The sequence below is a fragment of the Bombus huntii genome, chromosome 9 (genome assembly GCF_024542735.1).
Source record: "Bombus huntii isolate Logan2020A chromosome 9, iyBomHunt1.1, whole genome shotgun sequence".
In the NCBI taxonomy this organism is placed as follows: Eukaryota; Metazoa; Arthropoda; class Insecta; order Hymenoptera; family Apidae; genus Bombus; species Bombus huntii.
The window spans coordinates 5,733,974-5,759,022 of record NC_066246.1 but is presented as its reverse complement, the minus strand read 5'-3'; the positions used below and the strand labels follow the sequence as shown (position 1 = coordinate 5,759,022).

Sequence of the window (25,049 nt, the reverse complement as noted above, 5' to 3'; positions counted from 1 at the left end):
GTGCGACAATTTAACGATTTGCGCGATTAAAATTATCAAAAGCAACGTGCTGAAGCGTAAATGAAACTACGAGCACTCGAGAGAGACAAGAACGAAGAGACGGACGAAGAAGAAGACAGAGAGCAGTCTAAATCGCAATATGTAATTAACGAGGACAATGTGAAAACGCTGCCTATTATTAATTCCATCGATGGAACGCTTGTATCTGAATGGCCGCGTCCTAACCTGTGCAATAATGAATCGTGATTATCCTTTAATGAACCACATACATTCCTCGATCTGCGTCCATCGGAAAAATTGATTAATCAACCGTCCATTGTTGTTTCTTTCGATCTCGCCGCAAAACGATTGCACGCGAATGATAAATCTATTCATCCGGGCTATTCTGAATCTCGTTATCGAAACTATCAACTTGTTCGTAGCCGTTGAAAAACTTCATAGCTCAACGAGGCTATATATGCTGCCGGCGTGATCGTGGATCAGAGGAAACGCAGTTTGGCGCAGTAACTTTTTAAAACGACTAGCCACGGCTGGATAGTTGGCTCGAACGAACGCTTGTTCGAGAGAGGCAGAGAGGTGTTAGAATTGCGAAAGAGCACTCCGATTCATTGGAGCCTTTTTACACTTCCTAAATTTCAAATTGGATCACGATGGATGAAAGTCGAGCAACGGGATCAGCCTGAAGCATTTTCCGTTCAACATACGACGTGAACACGAATTTGGCTCTCGCACGAACGACAAGACCACCTAAACCAGACCACCCGCTGCGCGACTAAGATTACGCTGATTGTCAGCTGTCCGTGCGAAAACGAAATGAAAATACCATTGACATAGATTTCGTTTGACGGTCGGAAATAGAGGAAGATAGAGATAGGACGTTGTCCCTTTCCGGAAGCGAACAGACTGAATTTTTCCACTATACCTACTGTCGTCATTCCCCTAACGTTATTATTTCCGATACAGGGGGTCGTCGAGGGACGACGAAATGCGACGAAATTTGTATCGAGAATTCGTATAGAGTTTGATCCCCTGGGAACGTTAATATTTCCGAATGGCTGTATGAATCTGTTGGGTGTAGAGAGAAAATTCCCTAATTTTTTCATCGTTCCGTCGCTTCCCGTAAATATCCAGTTTTTCTTATATTACGCGAAAGATGGTTCAGCTGCTATACGGAAAACAAGACATTATTCATCGATAGGTAATAAAACCGAAAAAAGAGATGGTTGAATTTTTTAAACGCTCTTTATCAATTCTGCTGTATTCGCAACGTTCAAACTTTTATAAAAATCACGTTGTTCCTCCCTCTGCAATATTCTGACTAAAAAAGGAGAAACACGCCTCTGGGAAATCGAAGAAAAAATAAAAAAGAATTGAATTTAGTTTGCGATAGAGAACGAACTTCTCCCTTTCGCGAAGGAGGTAGCGTTTTTGGGAGATTAAAAACAAACACGAGAGTCGGGATTCTCCCGGTTTCGTGGTCACATTGTTTGAGAAAGCACAGAAAGGATCGGTCACTTTAATTCACAGCCAAGGAGGGAAAGGAAGGCAGATAAGTTTACGACGAAAACGGAAAGGGTTAAAACGCGAGAGACGTGGAAGAAATTGTCAGCGAGACTTTCGGGGTCGGTGCTTCTACTTTACTGTAGATATTTAGAAAAAGCAGCGTAGCTCTTCGAGGTAAAAAGGTCGACAACGACCTCTGTTTAAAAATATCACTGGAGACTGGTACTTGTTCCAGCTTCGGGCGGTTTACACGGAGCCAATTACTTTCACAGATGCACCCGTTACTTCTGTTTCATTCGACACATATCCAGTCGGAGCTACGAGTTACCCTGGCTATCTCGGTACTCCGTACATTCCCGATAACGTTAGAGTTCCATATTAGGTCGAGATATGTTACTTTTAACGTTTCGTTATTCGATACATTCTTATCTCAAAAAATTATATGACGCATTGTTTTTCTCGGAATTTTCATGGAAGCACGAGAAAGACTCGAGAACAAAAAGTCAAGGAGGTAAGAAGCGGTGTATCTAAACTAGATCTTAACATTGTAAAATCTTTGACGAGCGTTAAGAGAAAACATTTTCGCTCGTCGCGTGAGTTCAGGTTAAATTGCCACAGGATACAAATAAATTTCTGTGGCTGACTCGGAAGCCAGATCATTAAACCGAAGAAAAGCGAAATGCAAATCACAACTCACCCTAAGGTAGTCATCGTGACGATGGTGTACCAGAATGCGGCAGGAATCGAGGTGAAGTTCGTTCCATCGACGTTCTTCTCCGCGTAGAACATCACTGTGGCGAATATGATGATGGCCATGGCCAAGGAGAAGACGAGGAAGCCAAGCTCCGAGGCGCAAGACTTCAAGGTGTAACCGAGAATCCTTAGACCTTGCGAGTGCCTGGAGAACTTGAAGATCCGGAACACACGGAAGACGCGCAACGTAACGAAAGCACCGGATACGTCGTCGTTGTCGGTGATGCCGAGACCAATGTAGTACGGGAGGATGGCGACCACGTCGATGATGGACATGACGGATCGCGCGAACTTGCACCGACTCGGGGCCGCGAACAGCCTCAACAGATACTCCGCGGTGAATATCATGACGCACGCGGTGTCCAGACAGAAGAAGACGATCTTGTAACGTTCGCCGCATGAAAGCGTACCGGCGCGTCCCGGACGATTACCGCACGGCACGGTCTCGACCACGTTCGCCAGCACGCTCACGGCGATGAAGAAACCGGTTACATAGTAAAATACCAAAGCCGCCGTCGAGATGTGTGGATTCTGAAATGCCCTCCACATCTTTTGCCTGATATCGAGTAACTGCTGAAGATTCTGATCCCCATTCTCGCTCAGCTTGTCATCCATCAAACGTTCCGCGTTCTCCCGTTTCCGATCGCGATAATCTTCGTAGCAACAATCGCCGATCACGTCCGGCAGGATACCAAAGAACGCCAACTCTTCGTCGTAGCTCGTCAGACATTCGTGCTTCGGATAGTGAAGCTTACCGGTTCTATAATAGTTGAGTATGTGACGGAAGATGTCTGGATCACGGTCGAAGAAGTACTCCTTGCTCTCCTCGTCGTAAAAGAACTCGCGCTCGTTCGAACCGAGAAGAGTGTCCGGATACTTCTCGAGGGTGTTCCTCCAAGTCTCGAAGCGACGGCCGCTCACGTTTATCAACAGCTTTTCGTCATCGGCCTTGCGACGATCCTTGGGGATCGGCGGCGGTGGCAGTGGATGTGTCGCGATCGGCACCCAACCAATCGCCGCCGCACGGGCGAATGGCAGCCACGCTGCCACCGAGGCCATGCTCGAAGGTGGAATAGTTTTCTTTCTCTTCGCTAAATTTGTCCACCTTTCTTCCCTCCTCTTACTTCTTCTCCTTATTTGTTATTGTTACTATCGTTATTATTTTTATTAATGTAATTTCTTCGTCGTACTCTTTTTCAATTTTCTTCAGTCTCGTTCACCTCCGGACTGTTCGATAGTTCGCCATAACAATTAGTTCGCGAACGATTATCTCGACTTCGATTATATATAGAAGGACTCTGTTCGTGAGACGCGCTTACGCGTTTTCGACAGCAATTCGCACGTCGAGCGACGAATAAAGATTTTTATGTCTGAATGCCGCCTTAATATTCGTAATTCGACGGCTTACGTTCTTCAAGTATATCTCCGCGGTGGTGTTTTCCTCGATTATCGCTGTTCTTGTACCTTGATCGCATTCGTGTGTTTTCCTCGATCGCTGTTCTTCGCGTGTTCCTCGCGAATTCTACTTCTCGATCCGTCTGAAGAAATAATCCGGCTAAAGCTCAACTGGGTGGAATTGCCGGAGGAAAAGTGATAGCTCGTCCTCGAGCTGAACCAACAGAAGAGGGAATTCCTCGAAGCTTTCGTTCGACGGATCGTTCGAGCTAAAAAGTCCTCGACAATCTCCTAGCGCAGCCGGTCGTGCTCGAGGCCTGTCGCGATTCGAACGATCTATCTATCTGTATTAGCTGATCGTGCAACACCGGCGGCGTTCCCACCAGATACGTGTCGACGACGACGACGCCGACGACGACGACGACGCCGACAACGGCACCGCGATCCTAAGATCGTGCACGACCACCAAGTCCGTCATCGTATCTCGGCATTCCTTCGCTTTTATCGTTTTGTTTACTTGCCACTTGACTCGCGATATTAGCAAGAGCAGCTCGTACCAGAGAAACGCAAGCACCACGACAACCAATCGTCTCCTGGCAACTTGCCTTCCACCATCATCGATACCGAGAGTTTCCGCCTAGTACTCGTTTCTCTGCGTGTTTCCCTCTTTCTCTCTCCGACAAAGTCGAGATCGGTATCGAGCACAAGATCTTCCACCTGTTCTTCCTCGTCTCTTATCCTGGCGTGCAACGTGTAGTATCGAATTAACAGCTACGATCCGACCCTTGCTCCAGAATATCCTCGAGAATCATCGAAACGATTCTGCTACATTGTCGGGGTCGCGAGTGCTGTGCAAAACAGAGCGACTCTTTCTACTTTCATTCACGCGTGAAACTGCCTATCGAGGCCCAGCCACGTACTCTGCAACATTCTCGTTTGAACCACGCGGCAACCGACGAAGCGTGATATTTTAATGAATTCACGACAGCTTCTCGAACCCAACGCGTACCGGACGCGTTGTTGCGTCGAGTGTGATCGATGCAAACCTTCCAAGTAGAAACTCCCCGTGTTGGCTAAACACACTCTCTCTCTCTTTTTTTCTCCCTCTCTCTTCCTCTCTCTCTTTATCTATCTATCTCTATCTTTCTTTGTCAATTAATTCTCATCAACCGGATCATCGTTGCTTATCCTTTTCATCCAAAAGAAACCGAAACTGCACAACGATGTCACCTTCTTTCCGTCTTCTGCCGGTTGTACCAATCTTTGGCAAAAATAACACGCGTTCGATTCTTCAAGTTGTAGTGTCGTCGATATGAACGTTTTAAAAGGAATGAATTCGAACACCGAACCGAATGTAGAAAGAAAACTCTTCAACGACGAACGTTCGATCGCGAATGAAGGCTTTCAACGTCCAGCAACGATTAGAATATTTTCGCGGTTTCCCCGAAGTGACTCGCGAACGGAACTGGTCTCGAGCGATTCTCGAGCATAGTCCGCGAAACGATCAGCGAACAGTGCGTGGCCGTGCTGATTCAGCCTGTATCGTTCTCGGCACGCGCAAGCTTTTTTTATTCGCTCGAGGCCCGTTGCGGATCACACAGCACGCAAGGACCACGCTGGTTCCGTTCGTCGACGTAATACGTCAGAGCGGGGAGGCACACGAGTTAAAAGCTTCACCGGTCGCGCAGATGTTTTCCACGACGCACAGCTCTCGCGATAGACGGCACGTCGCATGCGTCACACCGTGGGCTCCTTCCTCGTGACACCACAGCTCTACGAAGCACACAGCCTCCTGATTTAACGTAAAACCGTTACTACTCTGACCGTTCGATCAGCCATGATTTTCGTCGCGATTTCGACGCTTCCACGACCGATCTGTCTTTTCCACGCCACTCGTTCATCCCTCGAGTGTTCGACCACGAAAAAAACCGGGAAACTTTCGAGAGCGTCTCGTCTCGCCCGAGAACCACTCGTCTCGCCCGAGAACCACTCGTCTCTTCCCTTTGAAAAATGCTACCTGCTCCAAATCTTTGGTCCGTTTTTTCCGCCCTTCTCGACAATATGCCCTCGATCGACACACCGCTGATTATGGAACGGCACAGAACAGTTTACGTTAGGAGGAAGATCAGGAAGCCGGTGCTCCCGCGACCCTCCTCGTTCGACCGGAACAACCCGGCCGGAGCTTCTCTTCTCTCTGTTTACAAACGTTCCTCGAAGCGTAACTGCTCAAACTCCCTCGATGTGGTTCGTATTGTCCACTCGTGTCGTTTCATCATCCTCGCGCACAAAACTACGCTCGCCCGGCTTCGTGCAGCGTGCACCCGCTGGAAAAAGATCCGCAGGATAAACGTTGAAACAGGCTGCGACCGCGGCGATGCTTGTCAGCGTAGCGAGATGCGAATCTTCCCCTCATGGATCATTGTCCGCGTGAACGCACAGACGTCGGATATGATCGAAGAGCGTCGAGATAGGAGAACGGAGAGAGAGTGTGGTCGGTCGGCCGCGTGCGACAAGTGTAAGTGTGCGCGTCAGCGTACACGCTCGCTGGCAGACGCGTTCTCTACCGTCTGGCGTACCCGCTCGGTTGACGACTCGCGACTGAGCTACTGCTCGCGGTGCGGTATCGGTCAGGCGGTCGGTCGGTCGGCTAGTCGGTCGGTCGGTCGGCTAGTCAGTCAGTCGGTCGGTCGGTTGGTCGTTAGCTAGCTAGCTCGCTCGCTTGCTCGATCGTTCGCTCGTTCGCTCGCTCGCTCACTCGGTGGCGAGGTGACCGGCAGCTCCGGAAGGGAAGCGTGCTGCTCTCGAGCCTCGAGCCGCCGGAGCAGCCGCGACGCAGCGCCGAGCGAACGGTCACCTAGCCAAGGTCCAAATTGATTTTTACGTCGCGGCGGCGGTGGCGACGCACGACGGTGTCCCGACGCGGCGGCGAACCGCTTCCCCGTTGCCCGGGCAACCCTCAACTATGACGTCATCCCTCCCTCTATCCTTTACGCCACCCTCGCCTCTGCTCCACCACTCTACTTCGCCACTCTGCTTTGCCACTCTGCTCGCCGTTCCCCGTCTTTGCCTATCTTCCCGAATCCCCAGGTTCTTCCTCTTTCAACTTATCCACACCCCTCTCTTCTTCCCACGGCTTACCTTACCTGCTTTCGTTACCCTTCTCTTTTCGACAAATTCTCGGATATCTGTTTATTCGTTTGTTTGATTCCATCGCCGTTTCTCTTCTTCGACTCTCGTCGTGTGTTCGTTGGCTGCGCGTATGCGCGCGTCAAGGGATATGCCTCGCGAACCTTTCGCTTCGCCGCTTCTCCCTTGCGATTGAATTTAAATGTAGGTTTATGGGGCTACGCATGCTCCGGCCTTGTTCGCGCGACCGACGTCCAATAATTCCACGATCTTAATTTGCCTCCCTGCGCGTTCCAACTTTACACCAATTCCTCGAACGCGCGACCTCCTCTACCTGTCCTTCCTATACGTACACTGTACATGTTAAATTAGAAGTTAATCGAAATCGTTCTCTTCGCTGTTAGATTCTATCTTCGTAATAGTTTGTATGCTTGTAAACGCTTGATTACATTACATACCCACTTGTATCTTTCCGTTTAGGCCGTAGCTTATTTTCTTCCGTAGCACGTACGGAATCTTCATGCTGCAACCAATTACGCGTTAGCCCCATTTTCTTCTCCGCTCTACACGGTTTTCCTCTCCCCTTTACCGCATTCTCCACAGTCACCATTTCGTATTCCATCTCTTGCTCGCGCCTATCGTGCCCCTTGTTTCTTCCGCTTCTCCTTAAGATCCAGAGTTTCACGTCACTACCACTCGCTTCTCTTCCTCCCTTCCGTTGCTTCTCCACTTTTTTTGCTCGCCGCTGCTTTTCCGGTTTCAGCTTAGACGGCCCTCCTTCGTTCCAGCTCTCCCTCCGTGCTTTCTGCTGTTTTTACGCTGCCTCTTCTCTTATTTTGTCGCGCCTTGTTATTGCCGCACTCAAACCCTAATCTTCCAGCTTTCCTCTTGGAAAAACGCCTCACACCGAACTTCTTACCCCCGTTTCCTTTAGTTTTCTCTGAGATTTTTATTATCGGCTAAACTTATACCGTTTACCTGCGGTAAGACGGTGGCAGTCGGGATCTTTCCCTAACTCTTCCTTGGCCGTATTCTATACGGTTCACCGTAACCGACTCCTTAACGTTAATTGAACCTGGAAAATCCATAAAAGGGGACCGTCATCCCATCGTCATTCCCTTTGTGATACGGTACGATGTCACGATTATTCGGTGATGCCTGAATATTCGCGCAAAATCACGAGTGAATAATCTCACGAGTACCAGGACACGGCCAGCTGATAACCAGCTTGTCCCGAATATGCAAATACTGGCGTCATATTTGCGACGATTAGCCAGCCAATTCTTGTAACGCGCTTTGAATTTTCATTCATTTCCGCAGCTTCTGTTTCCTCGTTTTTCAATGAGGCTCGTATTACGGTGACAGGCGAAATACATTGCCACCGTTTCATATGAATACTGGTACTTAATACTGACACTTCATTTAAACTAGAAATTATTCAAAAGGCTCGTATTACTTTCCACCGGGCACGCTATAGATTTTCCAACTCTTATTTTTCTCGATGCATGAAATATAGATGCTAAACTAAACCAGAAAGCCAAAACTAATAGTTACGTCACGGATCGAACGTTTTCGAGTTGAACCTGTGACAAAGTGCAAACGACGCAACGTAATCAAGCTGGGAGATGACTGCGAGTCATACAGAATACGAAGAAGTGGAACCTGCTAATGGCTACGCGTCGAAAAGGGAGAAGGGAGCAAAGTCTGTCGTGAACGTCCTGAAACCACTTCGGATTGTCCAAGACGAAACGAGTGATGTATGCCTCGCCGGCAGGTAAACTGACGACGCTAATGAACGTGCGAAAGTGTGCAACCTCAAAACGCAAGTGCATATCCTCTAGCACGAAGTGTAACGTCCGCTTAAGTGGACCTGAGTTCGCGCTTTCTCCGGTTTCCGGCGTACCTCACGAACTCTTTAAGCCTCCGTTTAATTCTTTGTCCGGCCTCGTGAAAACGAATCCTTGCACGGCATTTCGCTCTGCTGTTTTTTTTTTCTTCTTTTCTTATTTTTTTCTCCAGAAGTTAACGATCAAACTTCACCGTCGTCGAAGATCGACGGAACGACGACTTTTAAGAAGTTGAATTACAATAACATCGAAGAAACATAGGTAAACTATTCTTTGTCCTTCCATTGATTTATCTAAAAAGTTTCATCGGGTTTCAGGCGATCCCCGTCCAACAAAGTAAAAGTTTCGTCCATCATTTACGTCGACCTCTTGGCCCGTTTTCAATGTTTCCACAAAAATGGCCGGCGAGGATACGGCCTTGTTGCCATCAGATAATCCTGCCTCCTTAATTTCTGTTGATCCTACCAGATCAAGGATCGAAGAGTAGCTGACTCGATATCAGCCGAGAAAATGTTGCCCGGATGTAGCCAGAGAGTTTGCCGTCGCCGACGATGTTCCTACTGCGAAGCTTTTAATCGGATTTCAACTTTGCTCGTGGAAGAAACAACAATTCCCTTTCTCGTCTGGACATATCGCGCTTTTATCTGCTCGCGACAATGGGAGATCAGTGAATCGAGCGCTACTGACGTTCAATGGAATCCGATGACAAACGATTCTCGTTATGAAGAACGAAATTCATCGAGAACACCACCACTGTGTATCGCTTTCGATCGATAAAACTATAATATAAATGCAAGGGAGGAGAGATTCGAAAAGTAAAATTCGAGAAGGTAAAATGCTCGACGTCAACGGATTTGATTGAGGTGGCGTGTTAATTAAAAATTCCAAGCGTCGAAATTAAAGAAACTGTTTAACAGTTGGTCCACGGATACGTAAAAATCGCTTGAAGTCCGTGGAACGACGTAAAAGAACTTCCTTTCGCGTTGGCCAAATGTTTCGTTGAAAAAAGAACGTAAAGGGAAAACCAAGAGCAGGAAGGAAACGAGAGAAAGAGAAACGAGCTCCAAATCGTCGACCGTCACTAATTCGAGTTCGTTTTAAGCTCCTAGTTCTCTATTTTGGTTTTCAGGGGACACTTTGCAGTCCGACCACGCCGTCCTTATCCTTTGCGCGTGTAAATATCACGAGAAAAAAACGATCTTCACGACGCTATTCACGATTAAAATCCTTTCCTTCATGGAAACCAGCTAGGAAAGGAAAGGGAACCAGCCAAGATGGAATTGATCCCGTTTGTCTATATATCGAGCGATCCCTCGAGAAGACTAGTTGAAAAATTATCCTCGACACGAGCGAAGGCGTGAAAATTAATTCTGAACTGTTTCAGGTCTTTTCGAGGGAAAATTGCCGCCTCGGACTAACAGTAACCGAAAAATATACCAATGTTAAGCAACTTATTTGGATCATTTAAAAAGCGAGCCGATTTCTCCAAGTCTACGGGAAAAATGAGAAGGATATTTCGTAGGAGATGAAATAGAAAAGGTGTGGACTCACCGGGAGAAGATTGGAAATGTTGAAAAGTTGTGATTCGGCTTATTGCGACGATCACTCTTCGCGGAGAGGAAGGAACTGCGATTACCCTCGATTTCCAGAGTTTCACGCTGCTTACCTGAAGAACACGCAAGAAAAAAAACAATATGAAACAAAAGAGAAAAATCGAAGGAGCAGACAAATTTCGAACGAGAACATTAATTCCGCTGGTGAAACGAAGCACCTCGTTGCAACGATACTCCAACATTTTTCACTTTTAAACTCGAACTACGGCTAAAGTAAATTATAGATTGCCTACCATCGGCCGACTCCAGGAATGTAGCAGCAAGGAAAGGAAAGCGAGCTACCGAGAACGACTTGCAGCAGGGCAATTTCCAAATTTAAGATTCTCCATGGCTTATCACCAAATAGTTTGCCTCTCGTTAATTCACGTATATTTTTTTTCTTTCGCTTTAAATCGAGCTCTTGCAAACAAAGTCGCTGAATCATAACACAAGATCCAAAACTAGCTTGTGTTTCTCTTTGCTCAGATGTATCCATCTGTTAGGACGAAAATACTCCACGTTGATGAACATAAAAATTGAATAAAATAACTTAAATATGAAACTATGCTACGTTCGTGACTCTGCTCGAATTTCTCTTGCGTCAATTGCTAATTTCCCTATTGTTTGGGCGGTTTTTGCTTTTTTGAAACCTCGTTAATTTTCCTTTTAAAAAATGTATACATTGATATCTCAATGAGCAGATAATTCGTAACGAAAAAGAGAGAATAGTGGACAACGTTGAAATTGAACATAAAAGAGATCTTTACTGCTGAAATATTTCTTGAGCACATTTTTCATTTCCATCGTTATTATTATCAAGCAGCTTTGTGCAAGCGTTGTACACCTTATTTATCGATTTCACACCAATAGTACATCTAATCTTAAGTGAAGACTCTTAATAGATCCTCAAAGATCCTTCAAGCGATCGGCGCTTTTCTCTTGATGAGACTATCTGGCAAGTACGAAGGAGTATAAAAAGGTAGATCCATGGTAATTGTCGCATTACAATTACATATCAAACTAACAATTTTACGATACTATACAAATACTATAAAAATTTAAGTATCCTTTCCCCTCTCGTGTCTAGTAACTCGATAGTTTAAACTCTAAACTATTCTGTTAGTTAGTACTCCCTGATAAGGTTAGTTTATATAAAAAGTACATACAGATATATTTTTTCATCTTTTTCTTACGAGGGTAAAAGTTCTAACAAACCGGTCAGGAAATACACGGAAAATCGTGTCACCTTTCTTGCTACTTCACTATTTTATACTATGCTCTTTTCTGCTATAAAAATTCTCTTTTCAAGATGTAGAAATATCCGTTGGCATAATTTTGAGATATCCTTCGTAGTAAGCGGAATGTTATGAAGGACGAAACGAAGCAGTTGTATTTCAGCAATATCACTCTCAACGATACGGAAATATAAAGAACAATTTTAGAAAAGTGACAAGAATTTCATCTCGTTGATATAGTACCTTAAAGTGATGTTTTAAATCAAATTCCACCACGTATAATTTCCTGTATATTTTAACTTACGCCGTATATCCTCTTTTTGTAATTTTTGTACGTGCACGTTTTATAAAATTCAACATTAGTACAACATTGTACAACAGAAGATCAACATTAGTACAAAAATTGTATGTAAATACTTGTGTTAAATATTTCATATTATTCTATGCATTTTTTTGTTAATAATAAACGTTATTACATACATATTTGCTATTTATAGCTGGGCTGAACATCGTACGACAGATTATGAACGAATTTATCGAAAATCATTCAGCTTTTCATTGTTCGTAACGCGATACTAAAATCACTTTTTATTAGACGTTTTAATTGGTAAAGTTTCAAGACAATGCAATGGAAACACGATGCTTTCAATGCAATCTTCTAAAGAGTGAATTTAAAAGGATATCGTTGAAATAAGAAATCTTGATCATTTAATCGAATACAGCATAAGTTGCTCGAGGAAACTTTTAATAGTGAAAAGTTTCTTTGTTCAAGTACAATGTTTAATATCAATATCGGTACAACAAGGACAAACTGTATCCATTTTCATGTGCGTTATCATTATATATACATTTGTATCTTCCTATGTATATATATATATATATATGAATTATTTACAAAAGTCGTTACATGTATAAATAACGATATTTAGAAACACGCAGCTTTCTCAATGATTATAGTACACTCCCTGAATGATGATAGTGAATGAATCGAAAAGTTCATAATTAGTCATTGATTAGTGCGAATGAACAGCCACTCTGTGCGAGATATTCTCGAGTTGTAAGAAATCATTGAACAAGAGGAAAGTGAAATCGAAGGAATCGGTGAATGGGGGAAAACAACAACGCAGTGTTCTGCGTGCCAGAGGCCCTCGATTCTGGCAAAATGAAAATCCACAAACTCGTGTAGAATGAATGAGTGCAGCTTCCAATTTTCTAATGTAAATTTAGTCTTCCTAAATTTGTGAAACCTTGATATTCTTGAAATACGCGGAATTCACGAAGGATGTCATTGGAAGCGTGGAGAGAAAAAGAGCGGAAAATCGATGGAACTTACAACGACGTAACGTCAAACTAACGATGAAACGGAGCAGAACTTAATTCTTCCTCTTCCGAAGAAATATTTTTAAAAAAATCCATACAAAAGAAAATAGAAAAATAATGACATTGGAGAGCACTGATTCGCAAAAATTTGTCAACTGGAGAGAAAACATAAACAAAAAGCATACTTAGAGGGATGGCAAAGCATAAGAGAATAATACGCAACGAAGATCAAGGATAAAAGAGAATCATTGTCAAAGGTATAACGAACAGGTGTTCGAAAAATTTAGCCAGTTTAAATTCAGCGACAATGACAGAAATCATGTCATTATTATTTGAGATAGCATTTGATCCATATCCCAGATCTCACACGTAACATCGACGTCTCTGTTCCTATTAATAACATTATACAATTATGTACGTACGAATGTATAAAATTCTGTTTTGTTTGTTTCATTTTACGACTAATACGGGAATGTACGATCCGTTGTTTGTCGCTAAGCGCCCTCGCGGCGCTGGTTAAATCATCGAAATATCGTTACAACGATTTTCTTATAAATACGACAAAATTTATCGAGAACGAACTCGTCGAGATCGAACAACCTTATCGAAATGGTTTCTTTCTTTTCCTTTCTTTTCCTCGATTCATTTACCTGCAATATATTCATCGTCAAAGGAACATGAACCTCGTCGAATTCGCGCTCGACAAAACCGGAAGTAACTTCAATCGTTACTCGCGGGAATGTTTCTTGTTATAGTTCGGATTATCGAATAAAATAAAAAAAGAAACAAACTTGCTCACAATAGCTCCATTGTCGATCAATCGTCGATTGACTTCCTTGATCCTACTTTTCTTTTCTTTCTTTTCTTTTTTCTTGCTTGACGATTCTTGCTTCCGAACATTTCATCCTCAAATGATGTACGGTTACATTATGATCGTGACAACTACACATGGTATGGCACACCTACGTGTGAATTCATCATTATTCGAAAAGATTTCGAATCGGACCACATTCCGCATTAATAGACGAAGATGTTTTGCACGCTGGAAAATCAATTAATGCTAATATACACTGATCGTAAAACAATAGCTTCGTTTCAACAAAGATCGCATCTATTACGTTAAGCGTCATTGAACAATCCTTTTGCCTTTCTCGATAGTTACTATTATACATTATTAAAAACAAGTAACTACATCACAGTTCTAATGGCTCAGTCGTTTGATCCGTTGATGCGTTCGTATTATCGAATTTCATCTCATCTTCAGAACAGTAACGACGATCGTCAGAACCTTTATCCATGGGAACACATAAAAGTTATCATATGTGTATGAATTTAGAATAATGGTTTTTACCAAAAGAGAATTGTATTTCGGGATAACGCAGCAGGTACAAGAGCAAAATGGTTGAACAGTTTGACGATCGGTTACATATCCTGCGACCGTAGTATTCTAAAGCTGTTCGAAAAATAAAATGTAACGTTGATAAGTACCTTTTGTAAATACAGACGAAAGCTGATACACAAATACAATATGCGATTAAAAACACGAACCTTCGTCTATTATTTAATTATTTTTATCAAATATAACATGCATCGCGTAAAAAAAGATAAAAGCGATTTGTGTAAACGTCATGGCGACCATTGAATAATCTCGAAAGTATCGATCGATAGTCGATCCTCGTAATTCTCGTTATAAACTTTTCGTAGCTTACAATCTTATAATCTTATGTACAATTATTCGCTTTATGAAACTTGAAAAAATGTCTGTGAGATTTTAGGTAAAGTTCTTAGCATTTAGTATTCCCGTGATCTGTTACAAATCCGGAAATCTTCAAGATTTACCTTAATAATTAGAACCATATCAATATCCTTACAATCTTCTTGATATAAACGCTTATTCGCTGCACATCTTGAAAAAATCGCAAATACATGTAACGCTTTTCATTTCCTTCATCTTTTTCTCTTTTTTTTTTTTTTTGTTCGTTTTTGTTTTTCATTCAGACGGAATGGATATATTATGCATTGTATCACCAATGAGCTTAAATAGCTCTATTAAATCAAACTAAATATTCTGAAATACTGGTTCGAGAAAGAGATTTACACTGATTAAATGCAAATTAAAAATGCCTTCCAGACTAAAAACGATAATCGATTAACCGAAAAATTAAATTTTTCATAGAGATATTTTGATGTTTTGATATCGTTGCTATATAAAAACGCGCATGTATTAGAGAAAATTTGTATACCTCGTACATTTTATAGTAATGTCTTTAACACGTTTTAGAATATGAATATTTTTTTATAAGATTGCGCCATTTCTCTTTCTCTCGCTTTTTATCTTTCCCTCCCTCCTTCACTCTCTTTCTCTTTCTCTCACACACACGCATACACGTTGCATACAATAAACAGATCTTTTATTTATAGAAGGACATAAAAACAGAAGGTAAAGGAAAACAAGAAGATCAGATAAAAAAGCAACATCGAGCTCACTACGAGTATTCGCTATTATCAAATATCGAGACTTACACCTAAATATATGTTAATAAATACATCGCTCTGAATACATCCAACATGATACATGCATACTGTTATGACACGCAGATTGACTTTTTATTATTCGCATTATTATCGGGCCTGCAAACAGCCATCATTAGGGCCATTAATCTATCACTCCGTCAGTCACACTTCGCAATGAAACGAGTATGTAAACTTAAATTAATTTGTTCGGTCTTTTTCACGTTACAAGAATTATCCTAGTCGTAGCTCAAATGCACTACGATCAAGTCACGGTATATAAACATAACAAGACCAATCATTATTCGTGATCATAAGGACTAAACGGAAATAATACACATCGTATTGAAGTGTAATTATTTCACATTACTCGTACAAGCCCTAACTGTACGATTAGAAATAATGTAGTCTTTCACTACACCATTACGATAGCTTCTTCACCACAAAAGAGGAAAGGATATTGATCTATCATCGTCTGAACAACATCTTCTAAGTATGGTCTCATTGCTTCAAATCTGCCAAGATCGTTAAATTCTATAGGCAATAAAGTAGGCCACCAGCAGATTGCCAAATTTTTACTGTCCATACTGTTCAGCTTACAATTTTCAGCCACTCTAAAAATATATAAATGTTGCATTATAATGATTAATACTTAGATAATTTAAACTATAATGATAATAGAAACTTACTTTACAAAATGATGAAAGATAAATTTAAGTACATCAAAATTAATTGGATTCAATTTGTTGAGCATCAAACGTAGTGCCAATAGTCTGCAGCTTCGATCTATAATAAATCATAGATATTCATCTTAAACTATTGTCTTTTTAATCTCTTTATTTTGTATAAATTTACTTAATGATACTTACCTTCCATATTCATACATGTTGCGGACATCGGTTTGCTAATACCACGGGCACCTAAGCAAAAAAGGGTTAGCTTCAGCTTTAAACAAACATTTCGGTTAATGTTAAAATTATTATAATTTACCCGAAATGTCCTCGAGTTCGCTCATTCGTTCTTTGTCAATCAATGGTGGTAGCCTTTTTGAAAAAAAGTCTTTTAAAGCAGTCGCAACAGCATTTACAGGTATGTCCAATGAATGTATGTCCACGTTTCCATCTGCAATAATAAAACAAGTTCAAACGAATATATAAACAAAAATTAATATTTAGATATGAAATCATAGAAAAGACTTACCTTCTTCAAACTTTTGAAAGAGAAGTTCAACGTGTGCTCTATTTCCAGGAACCCTATATATCCCTTCAGAATCTAATCCTTCATCTTCAATAAATTGCACACATTTTTCGAGAAACAGAGGTATTCGATTTGTTTCACTTTGTGCAAAGTCTTCGATTAGCGGTTGTTGATTCATACTTAATGCTGAACTAGGGCCTTTAGTTTGTTTTATTTTTTCTTGCTTCTTTTTCTCCCTTTCCTTTTCCTTCTCCGCGTGTTTTTTAAGCTTCTCCTCTTTTTGACGACGCTTCTCTAGCTTCTCATCTTCTTTCGCTTTTTGTTTGTCCTTCTTTCTGTTTAATTTATCGCCATCTTTGACCTTATTTAAAATACCAAAAAGAATGTCTTCAACAAAATTTATACAGAGATATATCTTTACTTTGCCGTATATTTTTACTTACACTGGGAGAATTAATTTCTCGTGGAGACGAAACATCTAAACTGGATTCATCATCTGGAATGTTGCCAAAGGTAATGTCACTCCCCTCCTTTACCAAAATGATAATAATTTCATGCAATATCAAATATATAAGAAGAAATAATTCAGAGCAAACCTTCTGTTGTATCCTGTCTGAACCATCTTAAAAAATTATTGGGAAAAATTCTACAACTATTATTTAAAATTTGTGATATTAACAATTCATTAAAATCCTCGCAATCTTTATTCTTGACAGCTATTTCGAATTAATAATTCGTGAAACTAATAGTACAATTACAGAATCGGAACAATGGCGATAAACCTTTTCTAAAACGCGAAAGATATGAAGCATGCACACAAAAGCTACCAAACATTTTGTATTCTTTTTTAATATCTTTTAGCATGCAAAAGATTTATATTATGATACTAATGATAATCTTACTTACAGGAAGCACTAAACATTTCTTGAGTCATATGTTTTACATTGTAGGGATGTTGTAATGATGTAGGTAGATGTTGTGGCAATGAATTTCCAAATCTTTTTCGTAGACTAGCAGCAGCGTGTTTATATTGTTTTGCTCTCGATCTCGAGTGGTCCGGATCACTAGATTCGGAAGAATCTGGTGTTTCACTAGACACTAATAAGAAAATCGTCATATAACATATTTTAATAATGAAACAATTAACAGAATCATCATAATAAATGCATATAATACCTCTTTCTGTAGGATTTACTCGCCAACTTTTATCCTCTTTAACATTATAATTCAGACCAACAATACCATCCCCACTTCCCATGCTAGCCAATGATGGGACTTTAGGTGCAGCGACAGGTATAGCCGTACGTTTTTTTCGTATCCTTTTGTGCGATGGTGGTTTTTTGTTTACTTTACCTAAGACATCAGCAACCCTCTGTCTCTCCAAAGAACTCCATTCAGAATCAGAATCACTGTATGCTATAAAACAAATTATATAATTAATGAACATATATGCATTAATGAACTCCAATAAAAACTTTTTTAATTGAACCCTTACAGGGTTGTCCTTTCTCGCGTCTGTGACGTAACTTAGGTTTATTATTTCCGATAGAATCTTGTACTGAAGCATACATATAATCGCCATCGTAAGAAGGATATAGGCTTGGTACAACGTCTTTAACTTGGGCATATTCAGAACCTAAATCTACCAATTCAGGTGTAGCAAGAGGAGCATGACCCATAGTTATCTTCGGACCGTGTTCATCCTTTTCACCTACTGTCATTCTAGCTATGGCATCTGTCACATTTGAAAAATCTTTTAAATTTATTTTACCAGGTTGTTTTAAAGTTTGGCTATTTCCTTTCGGTCGCGGTTTTGCCTGGGAAATATGACGCCTGCCTGTTGTGAAAGCTCTATGGGAGTAACTATTAGTTACTCCATCTTGATGCATAAATGTATCTTTCACCCAACCTATTGCGATAAAAAAGGTATAAAAAAATGAAATCATATTTAAGAAGGTATTTTGTCATCACTCCATTTCATTTCATTATTATAAAACTAACCGGATAATTTGTTTGTAATGTCTCCTGGTTTTAACAGATCTCTCTCTCTTTCTTCCCTATAAAAATCTACTTGGCTATAAATATCACTGTCGTCACTAGGCGTAGCTCTATTGTCTGCAAACTGTTCATTTAATCCCGTGTCTCCAAGATCACCATCAGGAGTTAATTGCTCGTACGATTCGGAACCACTTCTGAAAGTTACAGACATACTACTTCACATTAGATTTTTGAAGTACAAAGAAATTTTTATGGTAATCACAATTAATTAGATGACATTTTAAGGAGTGATTTCAAATTACTTACCCATCATCTGGTGTTTGAAGGTGATAACTTTCATGTCGTGGCGGCGGCATAGGATGTAATGCAGAGTATTCCAAAGTTCCTTCGCCACTATCATTCAGATTACCTGGCTCTTCCATATTAAATGCTTGTTCAATTTCAGGTTTTTTCTCCCATACCTCTTTGAAGAATGGGGTATAAAATGCCGCTGTAATATATATATTATGTGTAACACAATATGTATTTAAAAAACGAGATATTAAGTTAAATTAAAAAATTTGATGTTAAAAAGTAAGTAGTGTCTTTAAATACTATAGCATACTCTTTTGTTGGCAACTGGATGCTGAGGTCATAAAATGCGCTTGCAATTTATCCGCAATTGCATTTCCTTCCGTGATAAGTAAATGACTTAAATCATTACTGAAGAAAGCATTAGCACCTCCAGTATCGGTCACAGCCATTATTTGTATCGGTAAGTTTGGTATATTCATAGAAAATGCACTATGAAAAAATGTTGAATTAAAATGATATAGTTTTGAAACATATAAAAATGATTATATTACACGTACTTAAGGGTTGCAAGTGATGCTTTCCTTTTTGTAGAATAAACCAATATGAAACCATGTACTAATTCGTCCCTAAATGCATTTGCTCCATGGAAGCTAGAAATAATAACTTCAACTCTTCGTTTCGATTCTCCTAGAAATGTTTCTAAAACAATCGATCGATCGCCACTAAGGAAACAACATTGATGATTAAGTAAAGGACCGAGTACGTTCTCGACAGAATACGGATCCCCACAAAACATACACATTATTATTCTAAAATAAAAATAATATTGATATATTTTCTCTCTTCTTAACATATAATATAATTTGCTTAAAAATTATCTTACCTAATATCCGGTTCCAAACATTCAATAACACTTTGGTAAATATTTAAAAAACCAGCTCTGTGATTTATAGATTGTATAAGTTGCTGCAATGCATCTTTCACAAGCGGAGCAGGGAACCTTTTGTCTTGCTCTAAATCCTCTATGCAGACATCGATAAATGGACACTGTAGACTAATGTAAAAATTGACTGTTAATTTTTTTCTATCTACAACGAAATATAAAGTACATGAGTAATTAGTACCTATCAGCAAGATTTTGACCCTCTTTCCTAAGTCTTATTGCTTCTAATTCGTCTATAGTTGATTCTGGCACAAACATAATAACAATAGGTAATCCTTGAAATGGTAACCTATCTTCTTGTTCTAAATTCGACAATAAAGTTTTCTCTAAAGAAGAACGAATATATTCAAATGAATAATCGTCTGCGTAAATACAGAATGAACCTGTAAATTTAAAATGCTCTTAGACTTCTATTCTATATAGTATGACTATATGTATATATATATAATAACTATAGCATCGTCATATACCATGAGGCATAAAGTCAGAAGTAGTAAATGAATTGTGTGGTAGTCCGACGTCACCATCGATTATTCGATATCCAAGTGTATATAACTGACAATCAATTTCTACTTCGTCGTCCTCCGTTTGTGCTCTTATTTCACGAGCGAATTCTTCGCCAAGTCCACTGCTTCCAAGTATGACTAAATTTAATTGATTATTATCAGATGTTAATTGCCATTGGCTACTGTGATTCCATGAAGAAGGTCTAAAAAATCATTATTATAATAATATTGGAATACATAAGAAATTTTATTTTATCTGTCTAATTTGAAAAAAACTAAATCTTACCTGTGAGCTTTTGTTCCAAGTATACGTTCTATAAGCGCATCCATGCAATTTGGATAAGCTGGACAATGTTCCCTTATGGGACAATGTACAAAACCCAAATGTTGAAAAAGCATTAATTTTCTATCTTGATCTAGCCTATCTAAAGCCTTATACCTGTACACCATAAGAGATAATTCAAAAATATTTGTAAATTCGTTTAAAAAAGAGATAATTTTAATTAATTACCTAAAATCATCCACCAATGCATCTGTTATTTCTTTAATATCATCTTGTGTTATAGTACCAGATGGTGCTATACTTTTAAAATGATAAAACAAATCAGCATGTTCTAGTAGTAGTTCCTATAATATATAGAATCAGAAAGTACAATAGAATGTAAAATATTTAGATTGTTGTTATTACTATTTATACTAAAATGTGTATCCTTACTTGAAAATTATGTTTTGCTTTCTCAATAATCTCCTTTTGATGTTGATCATATATTTCTTGACAATCATGGTGAGAAAGAGCTTCAAAGCATTCTCTGCCCATAAAAAGAACTCTAACTTCAGACAAATGCTTTCCTGGTGTAACATAGCCAGTTTCTTCCAATAATTGCTTAAACTGTTTTTTCCATCTAATGAACAATGTATTTACATAAATATTATCAAATACTTTCCTTAGTAGAATATAATTATTTATAGATTATTCATTTATGAAGTCTCAAGTATACCAAAATATATATATATATATATAAACTATAAAAATGTTAGTACAGCTAATTATATATTTTTCTAAAAAACGATATTCTAGTATGTAAAGCGATAAAAAGCACAATTTACCTTTTAGGAAGTCTGCATAAAATAAACGCCACCCAGAATAAAGCAAAGCATTAATGTATTGCATATAAGTATTATTATCTAAAATGCTGAATAACTATATAACCTTAATAACTATGTTAAAGCATGTAAGGGAAAACTAGTGATTCTTTTGCTATTTCTAAGTAGTAGAATTTCAGCAGATAATAATTATAATAAAGTATAATCAAGAAATATATGCATATGTATGTAATACTTACTCTAATCGCCGCTGTTCTTGTTGCAATATATTTATATGATTTTTGAAAACAGTTTCTGCTTCTGGTGTTTCCAAAACATCATAAGGAATCTTTGTTCCATTGTTTTCACCAAAATCACAATCAATCCACGGGATATCCTCGGGACATTCATAAAAATATTGATGAAAATCGGGATGTTCTTTTATATACTGTTGTACTGCAGACCACTCTCTATATAAATAAAATACATGGATTCAGTAAAACAACACCTTCCAATCGTAATTAAAAGATTTTAGTTGGAAACATACTCATTAATCAAATTTGTTATATCAGGACATATTTCATGAAGAATTTCAGGTAGCATATCTAAATATCCTTGAATCTTCTTTGCCACTTGTTCATCTTTCAATTTCTTAATATGTCTCCTAAATAATCTTTGGGTTGCATCAATACCAAATAATTCTACAAATGTTGAAAATTCTTTATGTTGGGCTAGTTTTTTGGATGCTTGAGACCACAATGCTCTATAGTCGGTAACATGTATTCGAATCAATCTTTGTAAAGATTCTGTAGATGCATCCAATAATTCTTTTCTAGCTCTAGCTGCTTCCGCGAATGGTGTTAGCTTACTTCGCATTTTAGTTTTATCAATCAATTGGGCCAAAATCATAAATGCCAAATCAATATTGATATTTTCATGTGCAGATGTTTCAACTATTAAAATGGAACCTTTATATTCTTTACGCATTATTAATTTTTCAGCTTCTTTTACATATTGTTCATTAGCATCATCATTTTTAGTTGTTACCAAAACTATTGGTTTTTTAGTTTTCATTAAACTGTTCAATATATTTGCTACTATTTCAATCTGTTTTTCTATAGATCTATTTGGTACAACGCTTACATCAAATACACACAAAAAGCCATCAATATTTAATTTACCATCTGGTAAAACTTTTTGTTCATATTCTTTTTCTATGCCTAATTGATTTTTGCAAATATACATAAGCTTTTCTGCACTAGTAATTTTGGTGGCTGCACATCGTTTCGCATAAGGTTCCATTTTACCACCCTTAAAAGGCTGAAATGATGCATCATCTATAAACTCTGTATGTTCTATCACTTGAAATTGATACTCTGTCCCATCCTCTGCTGTTTTTGTAACTTCACCCCAATATAGGAAATGATCATTATTCACCACCCGACCACTAAAATCTGACTGTAAAAGATAATAGCCAATTAATAAAAGAGTAATCACTGCAAAGCATACAAATGTATCTAACACATATTTAGCTATTACCTGTGATAACACTGATATATGGTCCACATTATAATCATCATTCAAAGAACGCATAAAACGATTACACAGACATGACTTTCCAACACCAACTTGTCCTTTATCTTTCTCAGTGCCAGAAAGACCAACAACAGCGACATTGATGGTTTTGATATTATCACTTTTTCTTGCCATTTTTAAAGCTTAACTTGATTAGATCACTTATATAATTAAGTGTGAAAATAAAAATCTTTTCTTCATCAAACTTTACTCAGGACATTTTTAAGTACCACTATTAATAGTTCTTCTTATTCATTTATCTTTGCAGTTATTAAACATCAGCATTTCTCCCTTTGGTCATTGTATCAAGTCTAAAAATTTATATGAAAATCATCATTACCTCCCTTTGGTAACATTTTCAATAAAATGCTCTTTTATTTTATCTTCCCCATTCGTTTACAACATTCATATATCATGCTTCAAATTTTTGTATGACATGCAAATTTACATATGAATAATTATGAACAAATGTTGTTTGCCAAAATTTCATTTGAGCTTTGTTAATGTAATTGTTATTATCGTAGCTTCATGAATGATAAACTAACATCATTAGAAATTAGTAACACAGATCTTTAAAAGTCTTTACACTTTATCTTTTTCTGTAAAGCATAACATTCATAATTTAGCACAGCTGTGAGCAATGGTTCTTTGGAATGGCACTGTGTATCTGAAAAAAAAAATATTCATAATAGACTAATAAACAGTATTATGAAATGTTAGTTAGTTGCACTCATGTTTGCACTGATATCTTTATTATGGAAATTAGATTAAATATTCATGATAGTATCCACTTCCTGAAATTCACATTAATAAGATATGTAAAATCACGTATAGAACTGCATTCATCATCACATGTATATGCACCATAAATTACATTATAAAATATGCTTTATATTAGTAAAACAAGAGATGAATCAAATGACAAGCAAACATTCGAAGCGAAAGTAATTTCCACATCAACTGAATTTATTAGAGATAAAAATAAATTATTTCTCATATTATACAGGTTATGGATTCAATGAAATAAAACGTTAAGAAACTTTTCGAAATACATTTCTACGTTAACCTCCATATATATAATACGAATCTTGTAATTTCTTAATAATTAGAAATTTAACATGATAATTTTCCGTGGATATTATGTTTAAAAATAGTTACAAATAGTACTACAATGATATTGTTTTTTGTTAAATCGCGAAAGAATATAATTTATAATAACGACGAAGTATTTCCATCGTGATGTAATATATAGCTATATCTCTCATTAAAAATACTAGGTAAAGTCATAGACTTGTTATTGAAATTTACGAGACGTGATTCATGCAGCAGAAACAAATTATTCAATGTACAAATGACAGCTACGAATAGATCAATATGCATTGTACACAACCGCGGTCAATTTTGACACTGATGATAGAGTCCCGGGATTTCGACAAATTTTAATAAGATACACGACCAATATACATGACACGCTGTAACTTATCCAAGCAAAATCAGAAAACCAATCAGAATATCTTGCTCCGTATAACAAAGGCTATGATACCTGTACAGATTTTTGTTCGGCAAGAGAACTATGTATTAGACCAACCGGCCGTCCCGTATAATTATTTTCTCCAGAAACTCGATCGATCCTTCACTGCTATAGAGCACGCACTCTTTCTCGATCTGTTTCACGTACACGGTGCACCGAAAGGCATCTACAACTTGTCTCAATGAACGTTTAATTCCAGGTGTGTAAATAACTTCACGTCAAACATCGAGTATTGCCCCATAAAGGAGCCATCTTGGTGGGTGGGCACAAGGCGATTAATGTTTTCAGGATAGATAGTATACGTCGAACAAGAACAAGGCCGTATCTAGCGTACTTCCTATGATTCATCTATATTTTAATATAGCATTTTTTCTTATGAACAAATTATTAAATTATACTAATCTTTTATTCTTATTCAATTAGATGCACAATTTATTACTAAAATTTCGTTCCGAGTTATATAACAAAAAAGTAAATAAGTAAATGTATCACTAATTTGGAAATGATTCCAATATATTTTAAAATAAATAAAAATGTTTTATTTTGAAGACTTTAGAATACTCTGGTAAAATAAATTTAGTTAAAGTAAAACTATTATATCGTTTAAATTATAAGACAATGATCCTTTGGTGCAACTATT

At 38.5% G+C, this 25,049-nt stretch overlaps 2 protein-coding genes across 19 annotated transcripts in view; both read right to left on the bottom strand.

The window, feature by feature from the left end:
- Positions 1-6,654, bottom strand: part of LOC126869278 (potassium voltage-gated channel protein Shal) — a 116,166-nt gene extending 109,512 nt beyond the window's left edge. For 5 of the 14 annotated variants that reach the window (XR_007690878.1, XR_007690882.1, XR_007690883.1 and 2 more), the window contains exon 1: positions 2,201-6,651. Coding sequence is in view for 5 of the 14 variants with exons in the window: in XM_050625595.1 (XP_050481552.1) it covers positions 2,201-3,315 (1,115 nt within the window). In the remaining 9 variants the exon portion in view is untranslated. Of the gene's footprint in view, positions 1-2,200 lie in introns of all 14 variants that reach the window. The other 9 variants (XR_007690881.1, XM_050625596.1, XM_050625597.1 and 6 more) reach the window with 6 other exon arrangements.
- A 6,414-nt stretch (positions 6,655-13,068) lies between these two features.
- LOC126869273 (rho GTPase-activating protein 190) lies at positions 13,069-24,693 on the bottom strand. 5 transcript variants are annotated; one of them, XM_050625576.1, is made up of 25 exons: positions 24,422-24,693; positions 23,424-23,545; positions 22,843-23,189; positions 21,851-22,761; positions 21,564-21,773; positions 21,328-21,339; positions 20,936-21,122; positions 20,732-20,847; positions 20,507-20,659; positions 20,185-20,423; positions 19,896-20,097; positions 19,655-19,825; positions 19,329-19,580; positions 19,082-19,260; positions 18,784-18,967; positions 18,481-18,689; positions 17,975-18,388; positions 17,656-17,895; positions 17,386-17,577; positions 16,923-16,975; positions 16,483-16,840; positions 16,273-16,404; positions 16,152-16,202; positions 15,972-16,068; positions 13,069-15,896 (listed from the first exon to the last, which is right to left on the bottom strand). In XM_050625576.1, exons 3-25 carry the CDS (start codon positions 23,011-23,013, stop codon positions 15,698-15,700), a joined length of 4,932 nt encoding a protein of 1,643 aa, XP_050481533.1. In that variant the 5' UTR covers positions 23,014-23,189; positions 23,424-23,545; positions 24,422-24,693; the 3' UTR covers positions 13,069-15,697. The 5 variants fall into 5 exon arrangements, with proteins under 5 accessions (XP_050481533.1, XP_050481535.1, XP_050481537.1 ...); XM_050625578.1 differs by having other exon boundaries at positions 23,465-23,545; XM_050625580.1 differs by having other exon boundaries at positions 18,481-18,671; positions 22,843-23,545.
- Between the last annotated feature and the right edge of the window lie 356 nt (positions 24,694-25,049).